Here is a 22,924-nt window from a genome sequence, read left to right on the forward strand (position 1 = left end):
TAGGCAGGAGGATCCAGGAAATTGGTCCCAGCAGCAGATCTTCCCAGTAGAGGATGCTCCAAGCCACAGGATCAGGGAGAGACGAGGTAGCTTTTGCCACCTCTTTATGTGTGCTCCCTCCTGACTTCCCAGGAGTACACTTGGTTTTATTCATTTATATAACTATGATAAAAACATCTTCCCTCTGCCATGACATGAAGACAGGGGACCTGTAGAGACTTAGTTGGACAGATACAGTCAGAAGGCAGCTTCCTGCTGCTGCTGTGGCAGGGGATGTCACAGCTCTGGTAAGAGAGGATGCATCCAAACCTGACCAGTCCCTGTAAGAAAACAGATTCTACAATGCAAGTTTCCTCTTTCTCTCCTTTGTGCCTGCAGTACATTTCACAAGCTGCACTAGAGAGGCAGCAAGTGTTTGAGCTAGTGGAACATTATGATAGTGCACATATATTGACTCAGTGTGACAGCATTTGACTTCAGTTGAGACAATCTGTCTGATTTAAGTGAGTTCAAGTTTAAAGACTAGTTGATTTAGAAAGGCAGGAAAAGAAGCACTGTGGCTATGTTCAAATGCTGAGACAAGGAGGAGGCTCAAAAGAAAGCAGAACAATGGAGGAGATAAAAGCAAAAAAGAGTTATTATAAAATAGAGTTAAAATAAATAGCCCGGGGTGTTAAAACAAAAATCTCATCAAAACCTAATGATGCTCATGTTTCTGAATTGGGCACAGGAGGAAAAACCTCCCAGTACCAGCTTATAATGAAGTATTTGCCAACACAAAAGATTCACAGCCTTTACTTTTCAGACTTTTAACTTCACATAAGCAGTTGGAAAACACCTGGGAGAGGAAGAAAGTTGTTCTTTTAAGAAGGAGGGTAATGTAAAATGCAATTCCAGGGTTGGTGTTTATGCATGCTTGTAAAAAAGCACTCAGTGCATTGGGAGTTGAGCAGGAGATTATGAAAGATGCTCTGTAGGATATGGAGGAAAACTTCACAGTCAATTCCCTGAATGTGGAGAATGTTTTCCTAAGCTCTTCAACAGCCAAATCCTTGGAACAGAGGATACTTCCAAAAGACTAAGGCTTGGAAAGTAAAATATCCAATTAGATGAATTCAGGCTGAGAATGGACCAAGACAAAATATTCAATTAGCCTTCAGTCTGACCCTGCAGACTTCCATTGGTGCCTGGAAAAGATGAACTTTGTCATGTGCTCCCATATAGAAAGACTTCAGCAGCAAAACGCAGAAGCTAATAGAGTGCCTTGGCAGCAACAGAGGTTACCAACTAGTCTGGAGCAAAGAAGCACCCATTAGCATCAATGCACCCTTAATGAAAAAGAAGAAAGACAAGTACAATATGGAATGGTGAGGATACACTAGACTACACACAGCCACACTGCAGCTTTCTGTTTGATGAGTTAGAACAAGAGGGGCCAAATGGCACCTGCAAACTCTTAAGCATCATCTTCCAGGAATACTCCTTGGGAAATTAATGCAGCAGGACTGCTCCCATTTCAGTTTAGGTCCAAAGGCCAGTTTCACTTGAACTTGCACTATCAGATCATAGCCTGCAAGATGTGCAGTGCACACATCAGCGCACAAGACTAAGTGCTCTGAAGACCTGAGAGATCCGGGCAGTAGGATCCAACCAACAAGACAACAAGATCCAAGTTAGGAAAGCAAACTGTGCATAATCTGATGCAAAACAACTTAATAGAACTTTGTAACTCCCTTTCTTTGTCAGAGAAAAATCCTGACAATCTTACTGTTACCTCATTCCTTACAATTCATTTTATACAGGTTGTTTGGTTATCGAGTTGAAATCTTAGAGTGAAATCAGAAAAAGATATAACTGGAATCTGCTCTACCATTGACTATTATTGGAAAACAAGAATATCCCAAAAGCCACCAAGTATCCAATAAACCATCCCACTGTGAAACCTTGCAGCTCTTTGAAGCAGAGAATAACTCCCAGATTGCTGCCTAAAAACCTCTATGAGAAGACAGTGCTTTTGGCACTGCCTCTCTAAAAGGTTCTGAAATAAACATGGTCCAAATACCCATCCAAAGGAATACATGGGCCTTGATGGGTTACACATGCTTCATCTTCAAAATAGGAACAAGGGACTTAAAACGAACCAAAGCAAGTGGAAAATTAAAAGAATACAAGTGATATTATGTTATTCAACCACCTTGGGCAGCATGGTTTAGTGTGAGGTGCCCCTGCCCAGGGCAGAGGGTTGGAATCGGATGATCTTTCCGAGGTCCTTTCCAACCCAAACCAGTCTGTGATTCTATGACTTTACGCTGTTCATCTCACATGAACTGAAGATCTATTTATTTGGGTTTATTTATTTAGTTTTGCTCTTCACAGTGGTTTCATAGTTATTTTGGAATGTTTTAGTAGAGTCAACCCACAGACTCCCCTATTTCATGGCTCGCTGGCTTCCACAGTGGCCTGTAACAGCCACAGATGGATAACACGAGAGACACTTTTGGGTATCTATGGAAACAAGTAGCTGAAGTCTGCCTCAAGGTCTTCTCTTCAGATCGTTTCCCCATGCTAGGAAGGGACAGGGAATCTTCCCCATCCTCCAATACACAGAGGAACAAAACAAAGCAGCAGATTCTGGGAATGGAAATGGGGAGTTGAGCTGGATGAAGAGGCAGAGGAAGGAGAAGGACATTGGAACAATTCATAAATGAAACACGAGAGCAGGACCAGGGAGAAAAGCAAATACAAATGAGCATTCCTGTGCCTATCCTATAGATTGATTCCTAGGTAGCCTGTTTGGTAGGCTCCACTGGTATAGAATCCCAGAATGGTTTGGGTTGGAAAGGACCTTAAAGATCATGCAGTTCCAATCCCCTGCCATAGGCACAGACACCTCACACTAGCCTATGTCTCCCAAGGCTCTGCCCAACCTGGTCTTGAACACTGCCAGGGATGGGGCATTCACCACTTCTTTGGGCAGCCTGTTCCAGTGCTTCATCACCTTCACAGACATCACATTCCATCCAGCTACATCAAGCAATATTCACCTCCTGAACTCAGGTAAACCTCGTATGACCAGATGCAGGTCGGCAACTTACTCAGCTTCCAAAGTAACACACACTTGCCATGTGCAGGTAACAACCTGTGAACAGGCCCAAACTACTTTCTTAGGAACAGGCAGTTAATGAGAGCTTCAGTGCTTGCACATCTCAGCTGAAGACAGCAGTGATAGATGCAATTAACACTTATTACACAAGGACATTCGCACTGCAGGTGGCTATATAATCACTGGAGCAAAGGAGTTCATCATCATGTACCTTTGCCTGATTCCACTTCTTCACTCAGTATTCATCATCCAAAGCTTATTCCAGTAATTAAACCTCTTGTACAGATTCAAATTCTTATGGAAAAACAGGCATCAAATGATCATCTTAAACAAACAATTTAACAAGTACAACATTTGGCCACCCTGCAAGTGTACCTGCCTAAAACTAAGGCCAGAAGAGCTAAAATTCAGCCTTTTAGTACATATGGACAACATGATCTTCAGTTCTGCTCTATCACACCCTGTCAAGTCACGTCGAAAATACAAACTTCCTGTGAGAGAAAGAGCAAACAGCCCATTTTCCTGAGAGACATGAGGAATCATTTTAATTCCAGATTGGTGGAGACAGTACTTCTCAGAGAGCATCAACATACATACAGAGAGGAATGTGGGAGGCAGGTATGTGTGCCTTTGTGCACGTGTGGGTTTGCTTATAGCAAAACATCTACCCAGGCAGGAAGAAAAGCCAGCAAGCATCTCTGTGCCAGTACTGGGTTCAACACCCAGGTTTCTTAGAGTACTTGCCCATGTTCTACATGTGTTCCTAATGGTAAGCAGGAATATCTGAGGAGTAATGTGGCCATCCTCAAATGATCCAGGAAACTACAGGCCAGACAATATCAGCTTGATTCCTGGAAGGTGAAGTCGTGTTTGATCAACTTGACAAACTTCTCTGATGAGGTGACTGGCCTATTAGATGAGGTGAGAGCAGTGGATATTGTCTACCTGGACTTTGACATGGTCTCCCTGTAAGATCCTCATAGAGGAGCTGTTGATGTGTGGGCTGGAAGAGCAGACAGTGAGGTGTACTGAAAGCTGTCTGAATGGGAACCAGCTGAAACACAGGAAATCAGGAGACACTTTTTAATGGTGTGGGTAACAAAGCACTGGCACAGGTTGTCCAGGGGAGTTGTGGAGCTCCCCTACTTACATTCAAAACCTTGCCTGATGCAGTCCTGGGCAATTGCCTATAGGTGTCTGCTTGAGCAGCAGGGATTGGGCCAGATGACAACTACACCCCCTTCCATGACTGAAGAAAAACCCCAATCCAACAAACAAAACCCAGAAAAAGCACCATGTTGAAAAGAAAATAATAATATATACATATATATATATATGTGTGCCATTTCCAAATCTCTAATGCATTTCCAAAGTACCCATTTGCAAGAGCACAACCATATACAAACAAAACCCTCAATGTCTGCATCTCGGGCACCTTCAACACAAATGCCACATGTTCATAAATCCTCCTAACAACCAGATCATGTGATAAGTATGCATATAGAATCATAGAACCACAGATGGTTTGGGTTGGAAGGGACCTCAAGATCATCCAGTTCCAAATCCCTGCCATGAGCAGGGACATCTCACACCAGACCAGGTTGCTCCAAGTCCCATCTAACCTGGCCTTGAGCACAGCCAGGGATGGAGCAGCCACAGCTTCTCTGGGCACCCTGTGCCAGCACCTCAGCACCCTCACAGGGAAGAACTTCTGCCTTAGATCTAACCTGAACTTCCCCTGTTTCACTTTGAACCCATCACCCCTTGTCCTATCACTACAGTCCCTGATGAAGAGCCCCTCTCCAGCATCCTTGTAGCCCCTTCAGACACTGGAAGCTGCTCTGAGGTCTCCACGCAGCTTCTCTTCTCCAGGCTGAACAGCCCCAATGTTCTCAGCCTGTCTCCATACAGGAGGTGCTGCAGCCCCTGAGCATCCTCGTGGCCTCCTCTGGACTTGCTCCAACAGCTCCAGTCCTTCTCATGCTGAGGACACCAGAGCTGCACACAGGGCTGCAAGTGGGGCCTCATGAGAGCAGAGCAGAGGGGCAGGATCACCTCCTTTGACCTACTGCTCATGCTTCTATTGTTTCAGTAATGCAGGATTTTGCTACAATCTATTTGGAAGCATCCAACCTCTAGGGGGTTTAAGATAGTTGGAAATTTAAGACAATTTCATGAAGTCACTAAATCCAGATGCAAAATTCTTCAGATCCATTCCTCTTTGCATTGCCATTGAGGGATTCCTATGTTAAATATACTCAATTCCCTGGTAACTAGATTTCAAAAGTGAAAATATTAGTCTGTCTGCTCTCTCAGATCTTGCTGGATCATTGGTTGCCACCAGCAGAAGATTCTTCCAGCCAGATCGTGTCTTTGGCTATACCTGAGTGACCCTGCTCAATGTAGCTAAGCTGTTATGGATGTGCTGGACAGAATAGGGAAAGGCTCATGGTTTCAGAGCTGGTTCAGCTCTGCAGCACTGATAGGAACATGAACTGATACAAACTTTGTTCATCCTGAAGTGAACACCCTGGACTTTCATTAGACTGTAGGAGCAACTGACGGAAGATGAGAATCATATCAGTGAGCAGATCTGTCCTCCAAAATTACTCTGTTCACACAATCACTTTCCAAATTAAACCACACATCATACCAAGGGAATCTCCATTGCAACAGAATACATCATTTAAAGCTACTTACCCTGCTCATAAGTGGCGCCAGACAAATAGTGTGAGATGCACACAGTTACTCAGAGAACTGAAATGGCCCAAAAGATTTGAATCTGTGCTTTCCAAACAGGGACCTTTCACTAATTTTGACATTTACTCCATTGCTTGGTTCATTTCTACTATTTGAATGATTACATAGAGTGCAGCTAAAAGCTCCTTTCTGCACAGCTAGCTACAATTACCTCTTTTAGAGCTGTTATATCACCTTCAATTTCAATGACATGAAGACACCGATTTCCTAGCACTAAGACAACTGTGAGCATTTTATTTCTATTTATGGACAGTTTTTCTACCAGGGACCTATCTAATGGTTCCAGAGCTGCCAACTAAGTAAAGAGGAAGAATGCCACCAAAAACACCTTAACTTTGCTATGCTGGTGCTGACCCTGCACTGGAAAAAGTTTCAGAGGTCCATAAGACAAACCCACATAACTGGAATAACCAGAACAAGATCCCCAAAGACCAACAAACTTGTCTGAAAATGCTAAATTGTAATAGAATCCATTCAGAATTCTGCTTTCTACAAATGCTTACAGCTATTCTTATCTTTTGATAGATAACACAGTCTTATTCTGAATGCTGAAGCTGTGGAAAAGTGGGATGAATACTCAAAATGAACTGGATTTAATACATTCCTATTTTCTCATACATACTTCCCATTAAAACTCCCACCTTTTAGTTTGATTAACCACAAACACTCAAGCACAACTATCAAGTAAAGTAACAAACAAGATTTCATTTCAAATATTACATTCCATTCTAATGCTATTTATTTACAATTTGTATGTCTCTAAGACATCTCGTTCCCATTTATCAAACAAATGGTTCCTAAGATTAGGTAAAACAACACAAAGTGGGATTTTAATCAAGCATGCAATCTGCAATGCAAGGCAAATTGATAAGGAAAACATATTAGTTTGAATTACTAACTTCAACTGTGAATTCAACTGTAATGCTCGAAACTTGCAAATCAGGCTATTCTGTCCCCATATAAATTCCTTGCTAACAGTAATAAATAGTCCTCTTCCCCACACCATTTTTCTTCTTTAGACTGGAATGCATGATAGCCACTATCGTTATCTCTGCTATTAAATAGCTTTTATGAAACAAGAGGCCCTAAAGGGAAAAGTCCTATATGCTTCTTTCTACAATCATCTTCATTTTTAATGTAGATTCCAAAGAGAAGTTCAAAGTGTCATTAAGAGTCTGGTGTAAAATGCATTGGGGTTAATGGGCAATTTCCTTTCACTCTTACAAGCTTATGCCACCGGTTTCGAATTGCTTCTTCTCTTTACTCTTCTCGCCACTTGAATTGTGCCTCAGTTTGTCTATGTCACATTAAAGCGCCAGAAGAACAATACTGTTTAACACTCACCTCAAACCATTGGCCATGGGACTGCATTTTAAGGATGACACAAGGATCGGGCTTTGAGAGGGCATCCCTGTCTGAAATGCCTTTGCATGCGACTCGCAGCTCCACTTTGGTCAGGCATGGGCTGTTAAAAATTCCCAGGGTATTGGCTGCCGATTCATAGATGTTGCTCATTTTCTGCATTCCTTTTCCTGAAAGAGAGAAAAGCTCCAGTAAGCACAGTGCATGCACAGTACAGTCCTTCCATGCAGAAGCCAAAGCCATGTTCTACTAGGCAGCTGGACCCCCTAACTGTGAATGAGATCTAAAGCTAGGAGGGAAAGGGGGAATAAAAACCAGAGGAATAGCTATGGAAGTACATCATCTTGTATGGTTAGATATAAGCTCATTCAGTTTTCCACCATGGACCTGAACTCGGGGGGTGAACTGTGACCTCCATTTCTAGCTCTGTTCCTGCTTATAGGGTCACATTTCCCCATGCCAAAGGACAGACAAGCTACTAATTCTGATTTTCTCATGGTAACACCTTACTCCAGAAACAAGGCTAAATTAAACTGGTCCAGAACTCCCTCTCTCCATTTCCATTTCACCATGTTCCATCAATAAAGCACACACCTCATCTTACACAAACCTTGGGTGCAAGTTCTGTAGAAGGGCCCTTTCATATAAACCTTACATTCCAAAACACATTTCGTTCTCTGTCTTCACACCTACAGCAGAAGGTTACCTGCCCCATTCCTATGCAAGCAGTCAAGACCAATGTTCTGAGCATTATGAGAGAATACTTCTGCTGGCAAATCTTGTTGTTACACAGTGTATGCTCTTTTGGACCAGGAATCACATGAACAGAGGGCTGGGATAGTGGGAACCTCTGGCCCTTACTTAAGTACAGACACCACCACCAATTTTGCAGCTCAAGCCTTTACTCTCAAAAGAGTAAAAATGATTTTTAACACAGAGCTTGGCCAAAATCACCCTATGGTTGAAAGGCCACAGCCCATGGATCCAGCCTGTACTCTGAACTTCGGAACTAATCAGAACTACTCATGATTTGAGAAGCAATGATCTGTATGCAAGAGGGACCTGACATCTCCTACCTCAACTGAGCAAGGCAGTAAGTGTCTAGAAAAATTGCTACCAAAAGTGATGATTCAAATCATGTTTGGGAGAGCAGTTTTCTTCTTTTGGTTGCATTTTTTCACCTGAAAAGAGAACAGATTAATGTGATGGTAACTTTAAAGGCACTGAAGACCACTATTGAGCTAAAAATCACAGAGTTTTATGTACCTATATGCATTGCCCAGCAATCATCACAACTTTGGTTTTTTCATTCTATTTCTAACCTACCCTTGATATAGGACGTCAGTTACCTGAACTTCCATCAACAGGCATTACAAGACTGTTAGAAACTGAGGCGAGGGGAGAGGAACTGTTGTCTAATTATTCATCCTTTTATAATCCCATCTCCTTCAGAAAGCTGCTCCACAAGCTCATCCTACACATTTACAAGACATTTTTACATGTTGCCCTTTCCAAATTGAAATCCGTTTGAAAATTGGGTTAATTCTGTCTCATGCACATCTTGCATCATTAATGAAATGTCATCCTTTGTGCAGAAATAGGCTGGTGATTTAATTAAACCAGATGATTTCAATACTAAAGAGAAGGGGAAAAAGTAGCAGAGTGAGGAGGAGAGATGTATTTTTCTTCCTCCCACAGTAATTATACACTGGGTTTTTAGAACAGCAGGCAAGTATAAAATCCTATTTCTCTTCCTCACTACAACTATTACTTCAGCTTTTACAATTTCTAAATTTATCAATGGAAAAGATCAAGGCACAATGTTGTTCTTTTGTCCCATTATGTTCTTCTTTTAATATAATCACCAGCTTGGGCTGTTGCACTGATGTCATGTTACCAGGAAGCCTGCGAAACAGATCTGGAGCCTACTGAAAGCGGTTCAGAAGGTATTATTTGATGTAAACAAGTTAGATGGCGTCAGGAGGTTTTTGTCAGTTCACTCTATACTTTACTGATGGAGGAATAAATGGGTCATTTTTCTTTGCTACAAACTTCCTGTCTTCCACTTCATTAGAACCTCGTTATTCCTTCAGTGTCCACACGCCTTTAATATTCACTGAGTAAGAGCTGTATCTGTGAGAAGAAAGCGATAGCACAGATATGGAAATAAGTGAACTAAGTGATAAGTCACAGACTGAAGTTTCCAGTTCATTGCTGCATATATTTTCTTTCATTTCCTCTGGAAAAGAGGTGAACAATTTATCCCCATATGCTTCCCACAAACTTATTTGCTAGTGCTAGACTGCACAGAACGAGTGAGCACAACTGCGCCTCGTACTTGTCATGGTTTAAACCTCTCCATGGTGAAACAGCAAGGAAGAAGGTAGAAGTAACTGGAAAAATACCTTAAAAGTTGTGTGCTTTTAAGCACTAAATGGAAACACATACTAGGGTAGCCACAAAAAAAAACCAAAGCATGAAAAGACCTCGATAGCACCATGTACGCTATGGAATACAAAGAAAAAAGGAGGAATCTGGAAGACAGTTCCACTATCCCCAAAATATTCTATTTCTGGCTTATTTAGAGCTGACTTAGCAGAAATTAATGAGCTCTTTTGACATTTTTAAGGTATTCATGGCTCAGAGGGATCTTATTCGTATACATAAATCCTGGGTACTCAGTGACAGGATGAGAGGCAATAGGCACAAATGAAATACAGAAAAATCAAATGAAAGAAGGAAACTGTTTTACCATCAGGTAGGTTGAACACTGGAACAAGCTGCCCAGAGAACTTGTGAAGGCTCAGTCCTTGGAGATACCCATGACTTGTCCAGACATAGCCCTAAGCAACCTGCTTTGGACAGAGGTTTAGAACAGATGATCCACAGAGGTCCCTTCCAACCTCAAGTGCTCCGTGACTAAGGAGAACACAATCCAATTGGACACTTCAGGGTATGGATTGCCTCTATGAATCTGTTGTATTTCCTGTGCTTAGCACAGGTGGGTAATAACTGTGATTTGGGCCCCTTGGCTCTAAACCCATGGAGAAAATGGAAATACATGAGCCAGTATTTCTGGTAACTAGTACTACAAAGACTTCTGTGTGTAGGTATTTCATTAGAAGCAACAGCATAAAAGTCCATAAGCTTGTGCCTGGCTAGATAACTGGATTACCTTCAAAACCATGCTGGCTACATCCTTCTCATCTCAAAGGGACTGAATTGCTTAAAGATGTTTAGTCACCCAGTGCCTACAAAAGGATCTCTGTGATATGAAATACAAGCAGTATGTGCCTCTCTCTGAGATCTAAAGGCCTTGAATTCAGCTCACACAATCACATCCTCCTCATTATAAAATGGTCATCCACAAGGGGCTTTAGAGAACCTCACTGCAAAATTACAACAAGGCTCCTCAGCTTCACTATGAAACAAATCTCAGATGTTATCTGAATCCAGTTTTCAAGTTTTCTGCTCTCCCCACTCTGTGATTTTCCCTTTAGACACACACAAAACCTCTAAAAGACCTTTGTACAAGTTGTCTGGGTGAATTAGGAAGAGATTGCTTCTCCACAGCACCTTACAAAGAGTCAGAGAAACACACACACTCAGCCACCCTCAGTTCATATAGTAAGTGACCAGGAGATGAGAAAGATGCCGAGATTAAAAGGCAGTAACCAGTGTGCTCTGCATTTTGAAACAAGGGTTGCTATTTAGAAACCTGTACTCCAGACCAAAGCACACACAAATGAATTTGGGGTTGCAGGTTTCCCATCACCACATGTCGAGGGCTGTGTCCAAATCATTAGTTTTACTTTCAGCCTGACTGGGAAATGAAAACAAGCCAACAGCATCTGCTTCTGCAAAAGTCAACAGCAAGACTCTGCTCCTGGAAAGGTAAATGATGTTCACAGTATGTATATGCAATGGGTAATACTAATAGTAGAGTTACATAAAGTAAGAGTTGTGACTAAGTGCCTCTAAAAGAGGGCAAGACCTAAAAGCACTGGTGTTATAGCACTAGCTGCTCCCTACTTATTTATACTTACAAATGATATACAGCAGAGACATTTCAGTCCTCAAAGCACAGGAGCAGCTGAACTCTCTAGATAGAAAGCTTTGAACCCAGTGTGTGGATCTTCCAGGGTTTGCAGTCTAATAAAAGTAAGTATGAAAACCAAGGGTATAAGTTACCAGCTTAAAACCCCTAAAACTCAGACTATCAGAACACAGTGCTCTACAGTTGGAAAGAGATGAACCCCACTTTTCTATGCTATTAAGAAATATGATCCTTGGAGCACTAGGAAAGTTGTTTCTTCCAGTTCTGTTCCAGATTCTCAATCTATGTTACACCTCTAACAAAATCAAAATCTAAGTCCTTGTATTCATTTTTAGGTGACATCACTAACCAACAGTGACAACCAGAACCTGATGAAGCAAAATGCCATTTCCAAAGTATACTAAACTTCTTATAGGGTTATCCAAGATCCATACAAGTTAGTGAGAGAATAACCCATTGACTTCAATATAGTATGTGGTTTAGTGATACAGTGTCCCAAGAAATCTTGTCTTCTCCCAGTGCATGCTATCATTTGGCAACACAGGAATGAAAAATAATCACAAGGCACAGAGAGCTTGAATACTTCAGAACTGCCTCTTGAGGCCTTACCCAAATGCCACCAAACTTACTCATTTGCTTTAAATGTGCATTTCTCAGGCCTTCAGGATTGCTTCTACCCTTTTGCCCATTACGATGTGAAACCAAGTTATACAAAACACAGTAACAGCAAGATTTATAGAAAAGGATGAAATGATGCTGTGTGTTCGGGTAGAAAAGTTGTAAAAGGTTCCTCTGTTCAGTTACCTGTTCAGCTCCAGCACAATATAGTCCATGGATCCCTTCAGGGAATGATATTAATTGAGATAAGTGATCATTTTCCTTGAAGAACCTTGATGTGATTGAGAATTCCCAGTCTCATCAGTTACTCAATCAGTTGTTGGCATCAAGGCTGATGGTAGATAGCAAACCCATTCCATCTCACACAACTGTGCAGCTGGCAAGTAAGTACTGTGCAGATGAGGAAAGATGGGAGTTCATCAGGAAGTCCTGATACAGCAAGCCAATGAAATTAATATTCCCTGTGCTTAATCAGGAACACACTAAGACACCTGTCTGGCCCAGGACTGAAGACAAAGCCCAGAGTCATAGCAGAGAAACCTGACCTATCTCTATTACAAAGATATATGTGAACCAGCGATTAGCCACAGAAGTTGGTGTTCTTTGCCCTCCACTTCCTGTAAAGCAACATCTTTTTCACTGTAGCATTTTCACAGCATAGAGTCTTCTGTAACCCCCCTTCCATTATTTGACCAACCTCACTATGAACTATTGCTTTTCTTTATATCAAACCCTTGTTGCAGCTGTGCCCTCTTGGCCTTCCTCTGTGCATCACTGGAAAGAGACTTCTCATGGAAAACCAGTACTATCTTACAACATGGTCACCCACTTCCTTGCCCTTTGCTCCCAGACTCCTGACTATTGGCCGTATCTCTAATCACTGCACAATATTCTGCTATATTAAAGAATTATTCTGGTCAATATCAACTGTGTTACAAATGGCTGCAGAAGTTGAAATGATCACGGCTAATACAGACAAAATGCCTGCTGTCAAAATGAATCTGACTATAACTAACTCTTATGACAAGAAGACACTAGGTTAGCTAGACCCCTCCACGGGAGAGTTTGTGCAATTAAAAGTAGGATTTTTCCTCCTTCCCTTTGACTCTCTGACTCATGTGACAATTAACAAGGACTATTTACAGTTATACTTACCAAAGCTTGAAAGAACCCTTTGGAAAATGAGCAATAAACTCAGTAAGGAAGGAGGATCTGGAGAATCCACCGCAGTGAACAATGAGACAGATTTGATAGTGTAAGTAATTTAATTTGGACAGAAGGAGAGAAGGTTCAGAACAAAGTGCCAGCAGTGTAAATGGAAACATAAACGCACTGACAGCTCAAAAGGACTCATTACCATAGAACCAGCTGGTTCAGTTGTAAGGGAAGAAGGGAAAGTCACTGGCAAGAAATTGAGATACCTAAGGTATAACAGAGCACTGTACAAAAGCATGCTGCACCTATACAAAAAATCCTATCTCAGTTAAGGGAGGGGAAAACGCCACAGTAACTGGAGTACTAGGAAAAGCAAAGCAATACCAGCAATATTAAGACTGTGCTATGACATGACCCCATGAGCAGGACTGACCAACACAAAGCCCCAGTAAAGTTTAGGCTGTCAAATAAGTAAATGATTTGCCTATTGGTTTGGCTCTTGGAAGTCTGCTGTATTGCCAAGGAGATGATACCTGAAGCATAGCTGTAAGCACAGACTAGCCACCGCTACATGAAAAAGCTCAGAACCACTGAATCCACATCAAACACTATCTGAGGAGCCACACACACACAAAAAATAACCTATTACATGCAAACAGTGTGTGACCTGTGAGCAAATAACATGTGAGCATGGTAAATCACAGAAATGCAATTGAATCTCTTTGATCAACAACTTCAAAGCTACTAGCACACGAAACTGATTTGATGTTTACCACTAAAAGCCATTACAATACTCTTAGCTTTGCCATTTTAGTTTGTTGCTTATATTAAGCAATATAGCAAATGGAACATGGGGAAAAAAGTTTCTTCACTCTGAGGATATGTGTTTGCTGCTTTTTTAAGTCAGTTCTCCCATGCAGGAATTAGATGGAAAATATAACAGTGTTTGTCTTAACAAGAACTCCAAAGCCTTACAATAGAGTTACAATACAGAATCTTAAATAATTCAAGTTTAATGGATACTCCAGTGTACTTCAGAGAGAGATAAGCCTAGAACAAAATAATCTCAACACCCTCAAGATGTAGTGGTCACAATCCTGCTATCACACAAACCCAGCTGAGAGCCTTCAGAATAAATGTGAGCTAAAATAATTCACTGATTCTGAACAAATGAAAGATAACATTTGAAATGGCAGTTATTATCCACCCTGCAGAAGCACACTGGCCAAATGCTACAGGGAAATCACAGATGAACCAGGTGGGAAAAGCCCTTTAAGCCCATCCAGTCCAACCGTTCCCCAGCCCTGCCAAGGCCACCACTAACCCATGGCACTGAGGCCTCGTCTCCAGCTGTGTGAACACTTGCAGGGACGGTGCCTGCAGCCCTGCCCTGGGCAGCCTGTTCCAATGCCTGAGCACCCTCTGGGCAAGGAATTGTTCCTCAGCTCCATCTAAACCTGCCCTGGGGCAGCTTGAGGCCGTTTCCTCTTGTCCTGTCCCTTGTTCCTTGGAAATGAAGCAGGAAGTTGTATTCCTCAGTTATACTCAATTACACCGAAGTATGTACATAAACACATGCAATGCTTGGAAGAGTTTATCCATTTACAGATGTAACATATTGCAAACTGCTCATTTTCCTCAACAGATGGCCATAACGGCTTTTCCTGCAGCATAAAAACGATCCTACAAGAGAAGCTGCTTTCTGCTGCTAATGCAGAGACAGGCACACCAAGAACAAGTGAGGAAGAGCTTCCCATTCCCCATTTAGTTCTTGCACTTGCAATGGAACCAGGAGGTATGCTTGCTACAGGCCTTCTTAGCAGTGAGAGAAAAACTGAACTTACCTACTACACAGGAATGCCCTTGGATCCACATTGAGCCCAGAACCAGGACAGAGCTTTAAGGTCCACTCCCCTATGAAGTGAGTTCAACTCCCTTCATAGTTGCTCCCCTAACACCCTTGACCCTTTTCTCAGCACCAAGCAGGATTCCTGTCACCTGCCACCACTCTGATACACAAGGAGGAGCCTGCCCACCCTCAGCAGGCTGCTAAGCAATGGCTGGCTTAGCCTCCTGACTACAGCCAGTGCTGAGTTCACTTCCTTTGCTAGAGGTTCAGTGATGACAGATTGGGCTCGTACCACTATTTTAAGTTAGACCATGAGCCTGTCTTACCTGCTTGTTATTTGCTTACATTTTCTTCTCAAGATCAGATGTTTAAAGAGTCACCCATGTGACTTAGGCCGAGCACACATTGCCACTGTCTTGGCTACATCAGCAAGGGATACACAATCACATTGCAGGCACCAGAAAATCCTAAACAGGACACAGCTCTTCCAGCCAAATTGTATTTATGGAGGAAGTGTTAATTTCCTCCCTAGACTCATTTCTACTACCTCAGTCTGACTTTCCTCTATGGAGCTATATCCTACTCCCTACTGGAAGCGTTTCACAGTCACAGTACCCCCAACACCATGATAGATGGGGCTTCTGATGAAGACAGTAGCTATTTTTTTGTGTCAAATTGATCCATACAACAATTTCAGAATGCTGTCAGCCAACAGGCTTATCAATGCCAAACGTACTCCTGGTGCCAGTGCTTCACCACTCCTCTGATGGCGTGTCCATGCTCCATATGAACAGTGCTCTACTCAGCTATCAAAGCTGGGCCCTAATATGTTAAGACACAGCACAGTTTCACATAGATTTTAACCTGGCCCAAAAGAGCTTTGTCCGAATCAATACTGACAACAAAGGTAAAACAGTTCAGCTCTGCGAGTTACTGCAGAGTTTGGAGATGGAGGGAAGGGGCTCTCAGCTCCTAAAGAACAAACACACAAAAAAAGGGACTTGTATCATCAGTATTGATGGAAGTCCCACTGCAAACCACCATACGCAAGGAACAGCAGAACAACTGCTTGATCTTGACACCACAGCCTGGATAGGAAGCATTTAATGAAGTTCACATCAGGCAAGCAATACCCTTAAGATCTGGGCACATACTGCACAGGGCTTTAGCTACATACCTCTGTCTTGCAATGAAAAACTTATGCAAAGTACAATAAAGAAAATGAGCCACCCACTGCAGTTGCTAGTTAAAATGATGAGAGGAAACACTGCTGTGATGGCACTCAGGGGAGAAGAGACACGAGAGGCTGGTATTGAAATCCCAGCCAGATGTTTCCACTTCACAATTGCAATAGCTGTGGTCAGACCATCTATACATAGTACTGTATGAATTGAAGGTTATTGAAGACATTCCTGAGTTTTCTCTCCAAAGCTGTGAAACCTGTAATTCCCTCCTGCTCTCTGTTCAACGCAACTGCTTTCCAAATAGGAATTTAGCAACTCTTATACTGCTTATTAAGAGGCAGCTGTAAAGCATCAGGGAGATCACGTAGATAAGGAGCAGCTAAGCAGGGTCACTGCAATGTAACACCCCACTTCATAGGGCGGTGGAAGACCTCAGAGAACAATTGTCCTGGGCTCAGCAGCAGCAGTCAGTTTTTCTCCTTCTCAGTAGCTGGTGCAGTGCTGTGGTTTTGACTTTCAGCCTGGGAACAGCACTGATAACACTGATGTTTTTAGTTGCTGCTCAGTAATATTTACTCTGACCAAGGACTTTGTGAGTCTAATGCTCTGCCAGGGAGGAGGGGAAGTCAGGAGGAAGCAGAGCCAGGACACCTGACCCAAATTAACCAAAGAGGTATTCCATACCACAGAACATCATGCCCAGTATATAAACTGGGAGCAGTTAACCAGAAGGGTGAGATCACTGCTTGATCAGGCTGGGTATCAGTTGGTAGGGAGCAGTTGTATTCTCTTCCCTTGTTATTTCCCTTATCATTATTATTATTGGTTGTAGCAGCAGTGGTTTGTGTTATACCTTAGTTATTAAACTGCTCTTATCTCAACCCATGAGAGTTACATTCTTTCCATTCTCCTCCCCATCCCTCCAGGGGCAGGGAGAAGAAGAGTGAGCGAGAGGCTGCGTGGTTCTGGGTTGCTGGCTGGGCTTAAACCATAACATCGATGAGGATAAATTGCAGCAGCATTAAGTGTAGTATGGAGGAAAGAAAACAAGCATTTCACTTGAGCATAGCTCAGGTCCAAGTCCAAGTTGCTGGTTTGTTTGAAACACCAAAACAAAATACCAAGCTTTTACGAGCCTAAATAAGAGAGTTACAAGCACTTTGCTCAAAAGTGATGCTTAACAGCTCTGGTAAAAATAAAGGTGTGAGGCCAAACTGCAATGTCTGGTTGTGGCTGTCATTCCTCCACACTAGCTGCACACCCTGCACTTGACTGACAACTTGTACTGTCGTGTTCTTGCCCTCACCACCGAGAGACAGAAACATTAAAACAAGTCTGGTCAAACTTCCTACGCTCATGTAGAGATTGGTATTTCTGAGGAGCATGGAAGAAGCCCACAGAGAAGCCTCAGCAGATACCCCATGATGCCAAAAAGGAGTGCTGATAACTGAACTGGGCTCCAAACAGCCACAAGAGTTGCCAAGAACTAAAAACACAAAATTGAGGACACACTACAACCTGATCGCTGCTCAGAGCACAAAGCAATGATTTCCCAGGTTAAGTATTCTATCTGGATTTTAACCTCAAAAGGATAGCCATCAGGTTCTATAACTACATATTTCCAGAACTGGGGATATGCATGTTGACAGCAACCAAAATGCAACTGTACCAACAGATGACACTCAAGTAGATCTTTGAATACTCCAACTACACTAGGCATTTAACATGAGGGTTGGACCTTAAGGTCCCTTCCGACCCAAATCAGTCTATTATTCCACATGTGCTCTGTATTTATCCATGTTTTACCCCTGATCTGCAAGTAATATCAGTGCAAACAGGTCCAACAGAGATTTTCTCATAATTTTTAAAAGATTGTTACTGTAACATAATGTATTGTCATTGTCATAATGCATTGCTAGACAATTGTTATTGTAACATGTACCATATAACCACTTGTCTAATGCATGTACATTCATTGGCTGAAGAAGGAACGTTAGTCAGTTCTCTTACTAATGTAAGGGTTAGGGTACTAATGTAAGAGAACTCCAGACAGAAGAGATCTGAAAGGCTTTTATGAATACAGAACCCAAGATCTTCATTTTTGTTGCTCTTAACTACAAGACTTGTTTTGCATTTTATTCTCCATTGCCAGCAGTCCACCTAGGTAAAGATGCTTGGAGAGGAAGAGAACAAACAAAAGAACCACACAAATAAGCATTAGAAAACACAGCTTATACCAAATGCATGTCCTCACAATATCAGAGTCTCAGTGACAGATTATTAAATGCTTCTTGGTAGCATTTACTATACAGGTCTGTGGTATCAAGTTCAGCCCTGGATACCTACGGAAAAGGTGTACTAAGAAGTTCTAAAACATCCTGAAAAGCTATGCCCTTTGAGAAGCATCTTGCTGTTCCAGTCATAAGCACTGTCTGCCAATTACAAACATTATAGCAATTCAGATCTGACCCGGTGAATGATATCTGGAGCCAAAAATGCTAATTTCCCCTATAATTTCTGCCATCTACAAGATTGTACAATAACCAGGTGCTTGACTGTTGCTGCACTAAGCCTGTAATGAGATGGAATGCACAGTCATACCATTTAGTGTTCTAAATTGCTTTAACTTTGGAGTAAATACATCAACAAAGACTGAGCTGGGATATTAAGTTCAAGTAATCCATCAAAGTTAGAAGTTAATTTGCTGATGTTACATGAAAATTAGTTCTACATTTCACTGAAGAATTCATCAAATGATTCACTTGTGTAATATGTTATTAAATGAAGCACATAAAGAGAGACATCTTAAGCATTAACTTAATTGAAGGGAGAAATAGCACGGACAAGTATTTAATGCTTACCAGAGGAGAACTCCTATTCTTCTCATGAGATTTTTTACCATAAGCTAGAGTGGGGCATGAAAGTACATTTCCTACCTAAATTACCCTCAGTGCTGGCTATTTCCCCCTTTTCAGTAACATGGGCATTTTGCAATGTTAAGAAAACCCTTTCAGCCAAGTGATTACTGCAGCATTTCACATTTAGCTGCTACTTTAGATAGGAAGTTTCAGCTTGGTTTTTTTCTGTTCCTCCTCTTTCTCAGCCTATGTGCTTTCTATCTATGGTAAGTAACCTACAGCTGCCTTTTCCACTTCAGGCGTCTGTCAAGATGATGCTTCCAAGTGAGATAGTCTTGACTATCTCTACGCCATGCTAGACAATGATACTGCAAAGGAGCTCTTTAATTCCCGATCACTGACACTGAGTGACAGTGTCTGACAAGGTACTATATTGCTAAAGTCACGTTGCACTGGGGCTCCAATACAGTTAATGCAAGCAAGTTGTCTGATAAGAGTAATTTAGGTTGAAAGGGACCTGTTGGTGTCTCTATTTCCAATCCCTAGCTCAAAGCAGGTCCAATCCACCTGAGTTCTGACTATCTCCAAGGATGGAGATCCCACAGCCCCTCTGAGCCTCTCTTCCAATGTCTGACCACCATCTCGGGGAACAATTTATGCTAAGTTTCCTTGTCACAGATCGTGCCTGTTGCCACTCAACCACCACTGTCCTCCAAGAACCTGGTTCTGTCTTCTCTGATGACAGCATGAAGACCATGTCTCCTTAGCCTTTTCCTCTTAACACTGAACAAAGTCTGTTCTCAGATGCTTCCAAGAATCCCTTTGACTTGACTGACTTACTTCCCTGGTGTGTATCAGAAGGCCTGGTTGACTCAGATAAAGCAATTCAGGACAAAGAAGTAAAAAATCACTGCCATTTCCTGCACGTTACGGGCAGAAAACAGGCTTTAGACGACTGTAGTTACATTAAACAAACAGCATACTCCAACTGGGAGCTGTATCCGTAAATGACTTTACAGGAACCCATTTGCAATGCATGACAACTTCGGCTGGTCAAACCCTACAAACAGAGCTGTTGAACATCTCATTAGCACACTGCCTACAGAGTAACTATTAATACAGAGACAAACATCTTTCATGGGGGTGTAGTACTTCCCATGCATTCCCTTAAGGGACACTCAATAAAGGTGAAACAAATCAGTGCAAGTTTGGTTGTTCTAATGACATTTCCAAATAAAAAAGGTGGTTTAGTCAAATACAGTGATAAATAAATAGGAAGCACTGTTCAAAACTCTCTTTTACTCCTTGGCATTCCTGAATTCCTGAATAGCTTCAGTCAGTGAACACACTTGAATTCATACAGACAGATGGTATCCGGAGATTTTTATTTCCCCTCAGTTCAATCTAAGATTGCACTAGCAAAAAATAAGGATTTAAAGTTGCTTTTACCTTCCAATTGTTCAAAATGGGTTACGACTGCTCTTTGCAGTACTTTAAAATTAAAGATTTAATTAAAACTGAGGTTTTAAGGCTATTCATCTGGTTTCCTCAGCTTATCTGTCTGCTGCCCTTCACAATTAGTATTTCTTGCATGAAACTTAGCAGTTTGCTAGCAAAATAACCGTCTTAGCTTCGAGCTGATGTCCAAAATGAAAACACTTCAAATCTCCCCATTATATACAATTGTCTAGGAAAGCCGAAAGAAGCCTGGAAACAAACTCATTGATATAGAGTCATAGAATAGTTTGGGTTGGAAAGGAGCTTAAGATCATCCAGTTCCAACCCCCTGCCATGAGCAGGGACACCTCCCACTAAACCATGTCACCGAAGGCTCTGTCCAAAAAAGGCTCTTATTTTGTCAGTAATATCATGGGTTTCCAATTTGACACATAGGTTTTAGCTTTGCTGGAACTTGCATGTCTGACAGATGCTGGCCTTGCTTTCCCAAGTACCTCAAGCCATAACCAGAAAGCTCAGAGCAGAAGTTGTATTCTCTATAGCCTTATCTCCAGGAGTCTCCCCTTTGATTTCAAATATTAGAAGTTCCTTCTGTTCTGTAGTCTTTTCACAACTGCCTCAACCTCCCCAAGCAGCTCCAAGACATCAAAAATCAACGTTGCTCACCCCATCTACAGACAGAGAAGTAGTAATATCCTTAGCATGAGACAGAAAACCACAGAGAAGTAGCTTCCTTCCCTCAAAAACCACAGCAAGTGACAATTCTCATGAAACCCTTTTCAGAACTGTCTACCTCTGACTTTCCCTTTGTACTTACTTCTCTTTGCCAAGCTCATCACAGCCCTTCTGTCCCATCTCCACCTTGGCCAGCTTCCCAACCTGTTTTGGCAGCACAGCAATGTCATTCCTACTGCCAGCTACAGGCAGCTAAGTCTGCTGCTCTAGAATGAGGTTTAATGTATAAGGGGTGGAATGCAGAAGATTAACTCAGTGTGGCACTAAAGTTCCAACACCAACAGATGCTTTCTGAGATGGGACAGGAGTCATTCAGTTGGCTAGAGAAAGAAGAAAGTGTGCTGGACTGCTGAGGGAATGTGTCCAGTCAACTTCCCTGCACAACATCTGCAGCTGCCCCAAGAAAGGGTGAGGATTACTATATGATCTTAATTATACCAGGCTCTCACCCATCTTCATTCACAACAGGAATGAAATCTCTGCATTGCCCCTTCAGTGCAACAAGGGACAAAACCTTACTAAAGGTGGGGGGTTTTATGCCTCTTAAAGAGAAAAATCCCCATTCCATGAGAGCTGGGTCATATAAGGTCAAATCAGGAAGAAATATCACCTGCCAGCTGGTCACAGGTATGCAACCCAAATGGAAATCAACAGGTATTCAAGACTTTTGTTCACTACTTAAACATTACTGAACAGCAAATGCAGCAAGTACATTGCCACCTTCTTCATGCCCATGCTCCCCGAACACTGGGAAGCAAATACCCATTATGGAAAATATCCATTCAAAACCATTTGCTCAGTTACAACAATTCTGTGGCTATGGAGTGGCATTTCCCCAGAGCTCCTGCAGGATTCCAGTGGCTCTCCAAGCCAGAGCCTTCTCTCATTCACCAAAGCATTCCAGAGCTCCTTACAATGCTCTGAAGTGATACTGTAAGGCTGAAGTATTGTGAATCTTACATAACAGTTACACACAGCTTGCACTACCAAATGCTTTCTGCTTTGCAATTCCCTTGATCATAAAAAGAATTGATTTTTCACCTATATTTAGATTCTTTACGTCATTGTGAATCACATTACTAGATTGGAACATAAATCTTGCTGTTGGGGGTATTTTTCCACCTAAGGAGAAGTGTAATGAATGAGGATCAAGGATCACACCCGAGCAGTGAAGCATCCAGACAAATACTTAGAAACAAGAAAAAACAACTCTGTTTTGTATTATTTAGTGTCTGGATAAAAAATGCCTGTAAAACTAATCAAACTGCACTGTTCTATATGTCTTCCCATCAATTAAGTCATTGGAGAAGGAAAAAATTCCAGTCCAAATTTTGCCTCAGTTTGAAGCCTAAAGTCTACTGAAGTCAAGGTAGAGATGCCATTTACTTCAAAGGGCTGTGGAGTCCCTACAGTCGCTTGCTTCTGATCGTTAGTCCAGGAACACCATAGACTGAGTCATCTACAAACCCATACACTGAAAAGGAGGGTGAAATTGCCCCCTAAGATGGCAAAGGCCCTCCTGTTGCAGGACTGTCACAGAAGAAGAAGACATTTGATCACTTCATAGAAGAGTGTCACAACACAAACTAACCAGAAGGCTCAGATAAGCCCACATGGCATATTTTGCTCCGGCATTTCCCAACCCAAAAGTACTTGGCTTTGCTTTCTAAAGAGAGGAGCTACATGAAATATGCCAGAGGTATCGAGGAAGCAAACCATCAGCAGACCATCCATTCCAACAAACACTTGTGATACCAAACAATGCAGACATCAATAAGACGGAGG

At 42.0% G+C, this 22,924-nt stretch overlaps 1 protein-coding gene across 1 annotated transcript in view; it reads right to left on the bottom strand.

Moving 5' to 3' along the window:
• CPNE4 (copine 4) overlaps positions 1–22,924 on the bottom strand; it is a 206,018-nt gene that overhangs the window by 157,010 nt on the left and 26,084 nt on the right. The window contains exon 2 of the mRNA XM_034062179.1: positions 7,208–7,395. Coding sequence (XP_033918070.1) covers positions 7,208–7,387 — 180 coding nt within the window. The 5' untranslated portion in view covers positions 7,388–7,395. The remainder of the gene's footprint in view (positions 1–7,207; positions 7,396–22,924) is intronic.

This window comes from Melopsittacus undulatus, chromosome 1, assembly GCF_012275295.1.
Source record: "Melopsittacus undulatus isolate bMelUnd1 chromosome 1, bMelUnd1.mat.Z, whole genome shotgun sequence".
NCBI classification, from domain to species: Eukaryota; Metazoa; Chordata; class Aves; order Psittaciformes; family Psittaculidae; genus Melopsittacus; species Melopsittacus undulatus.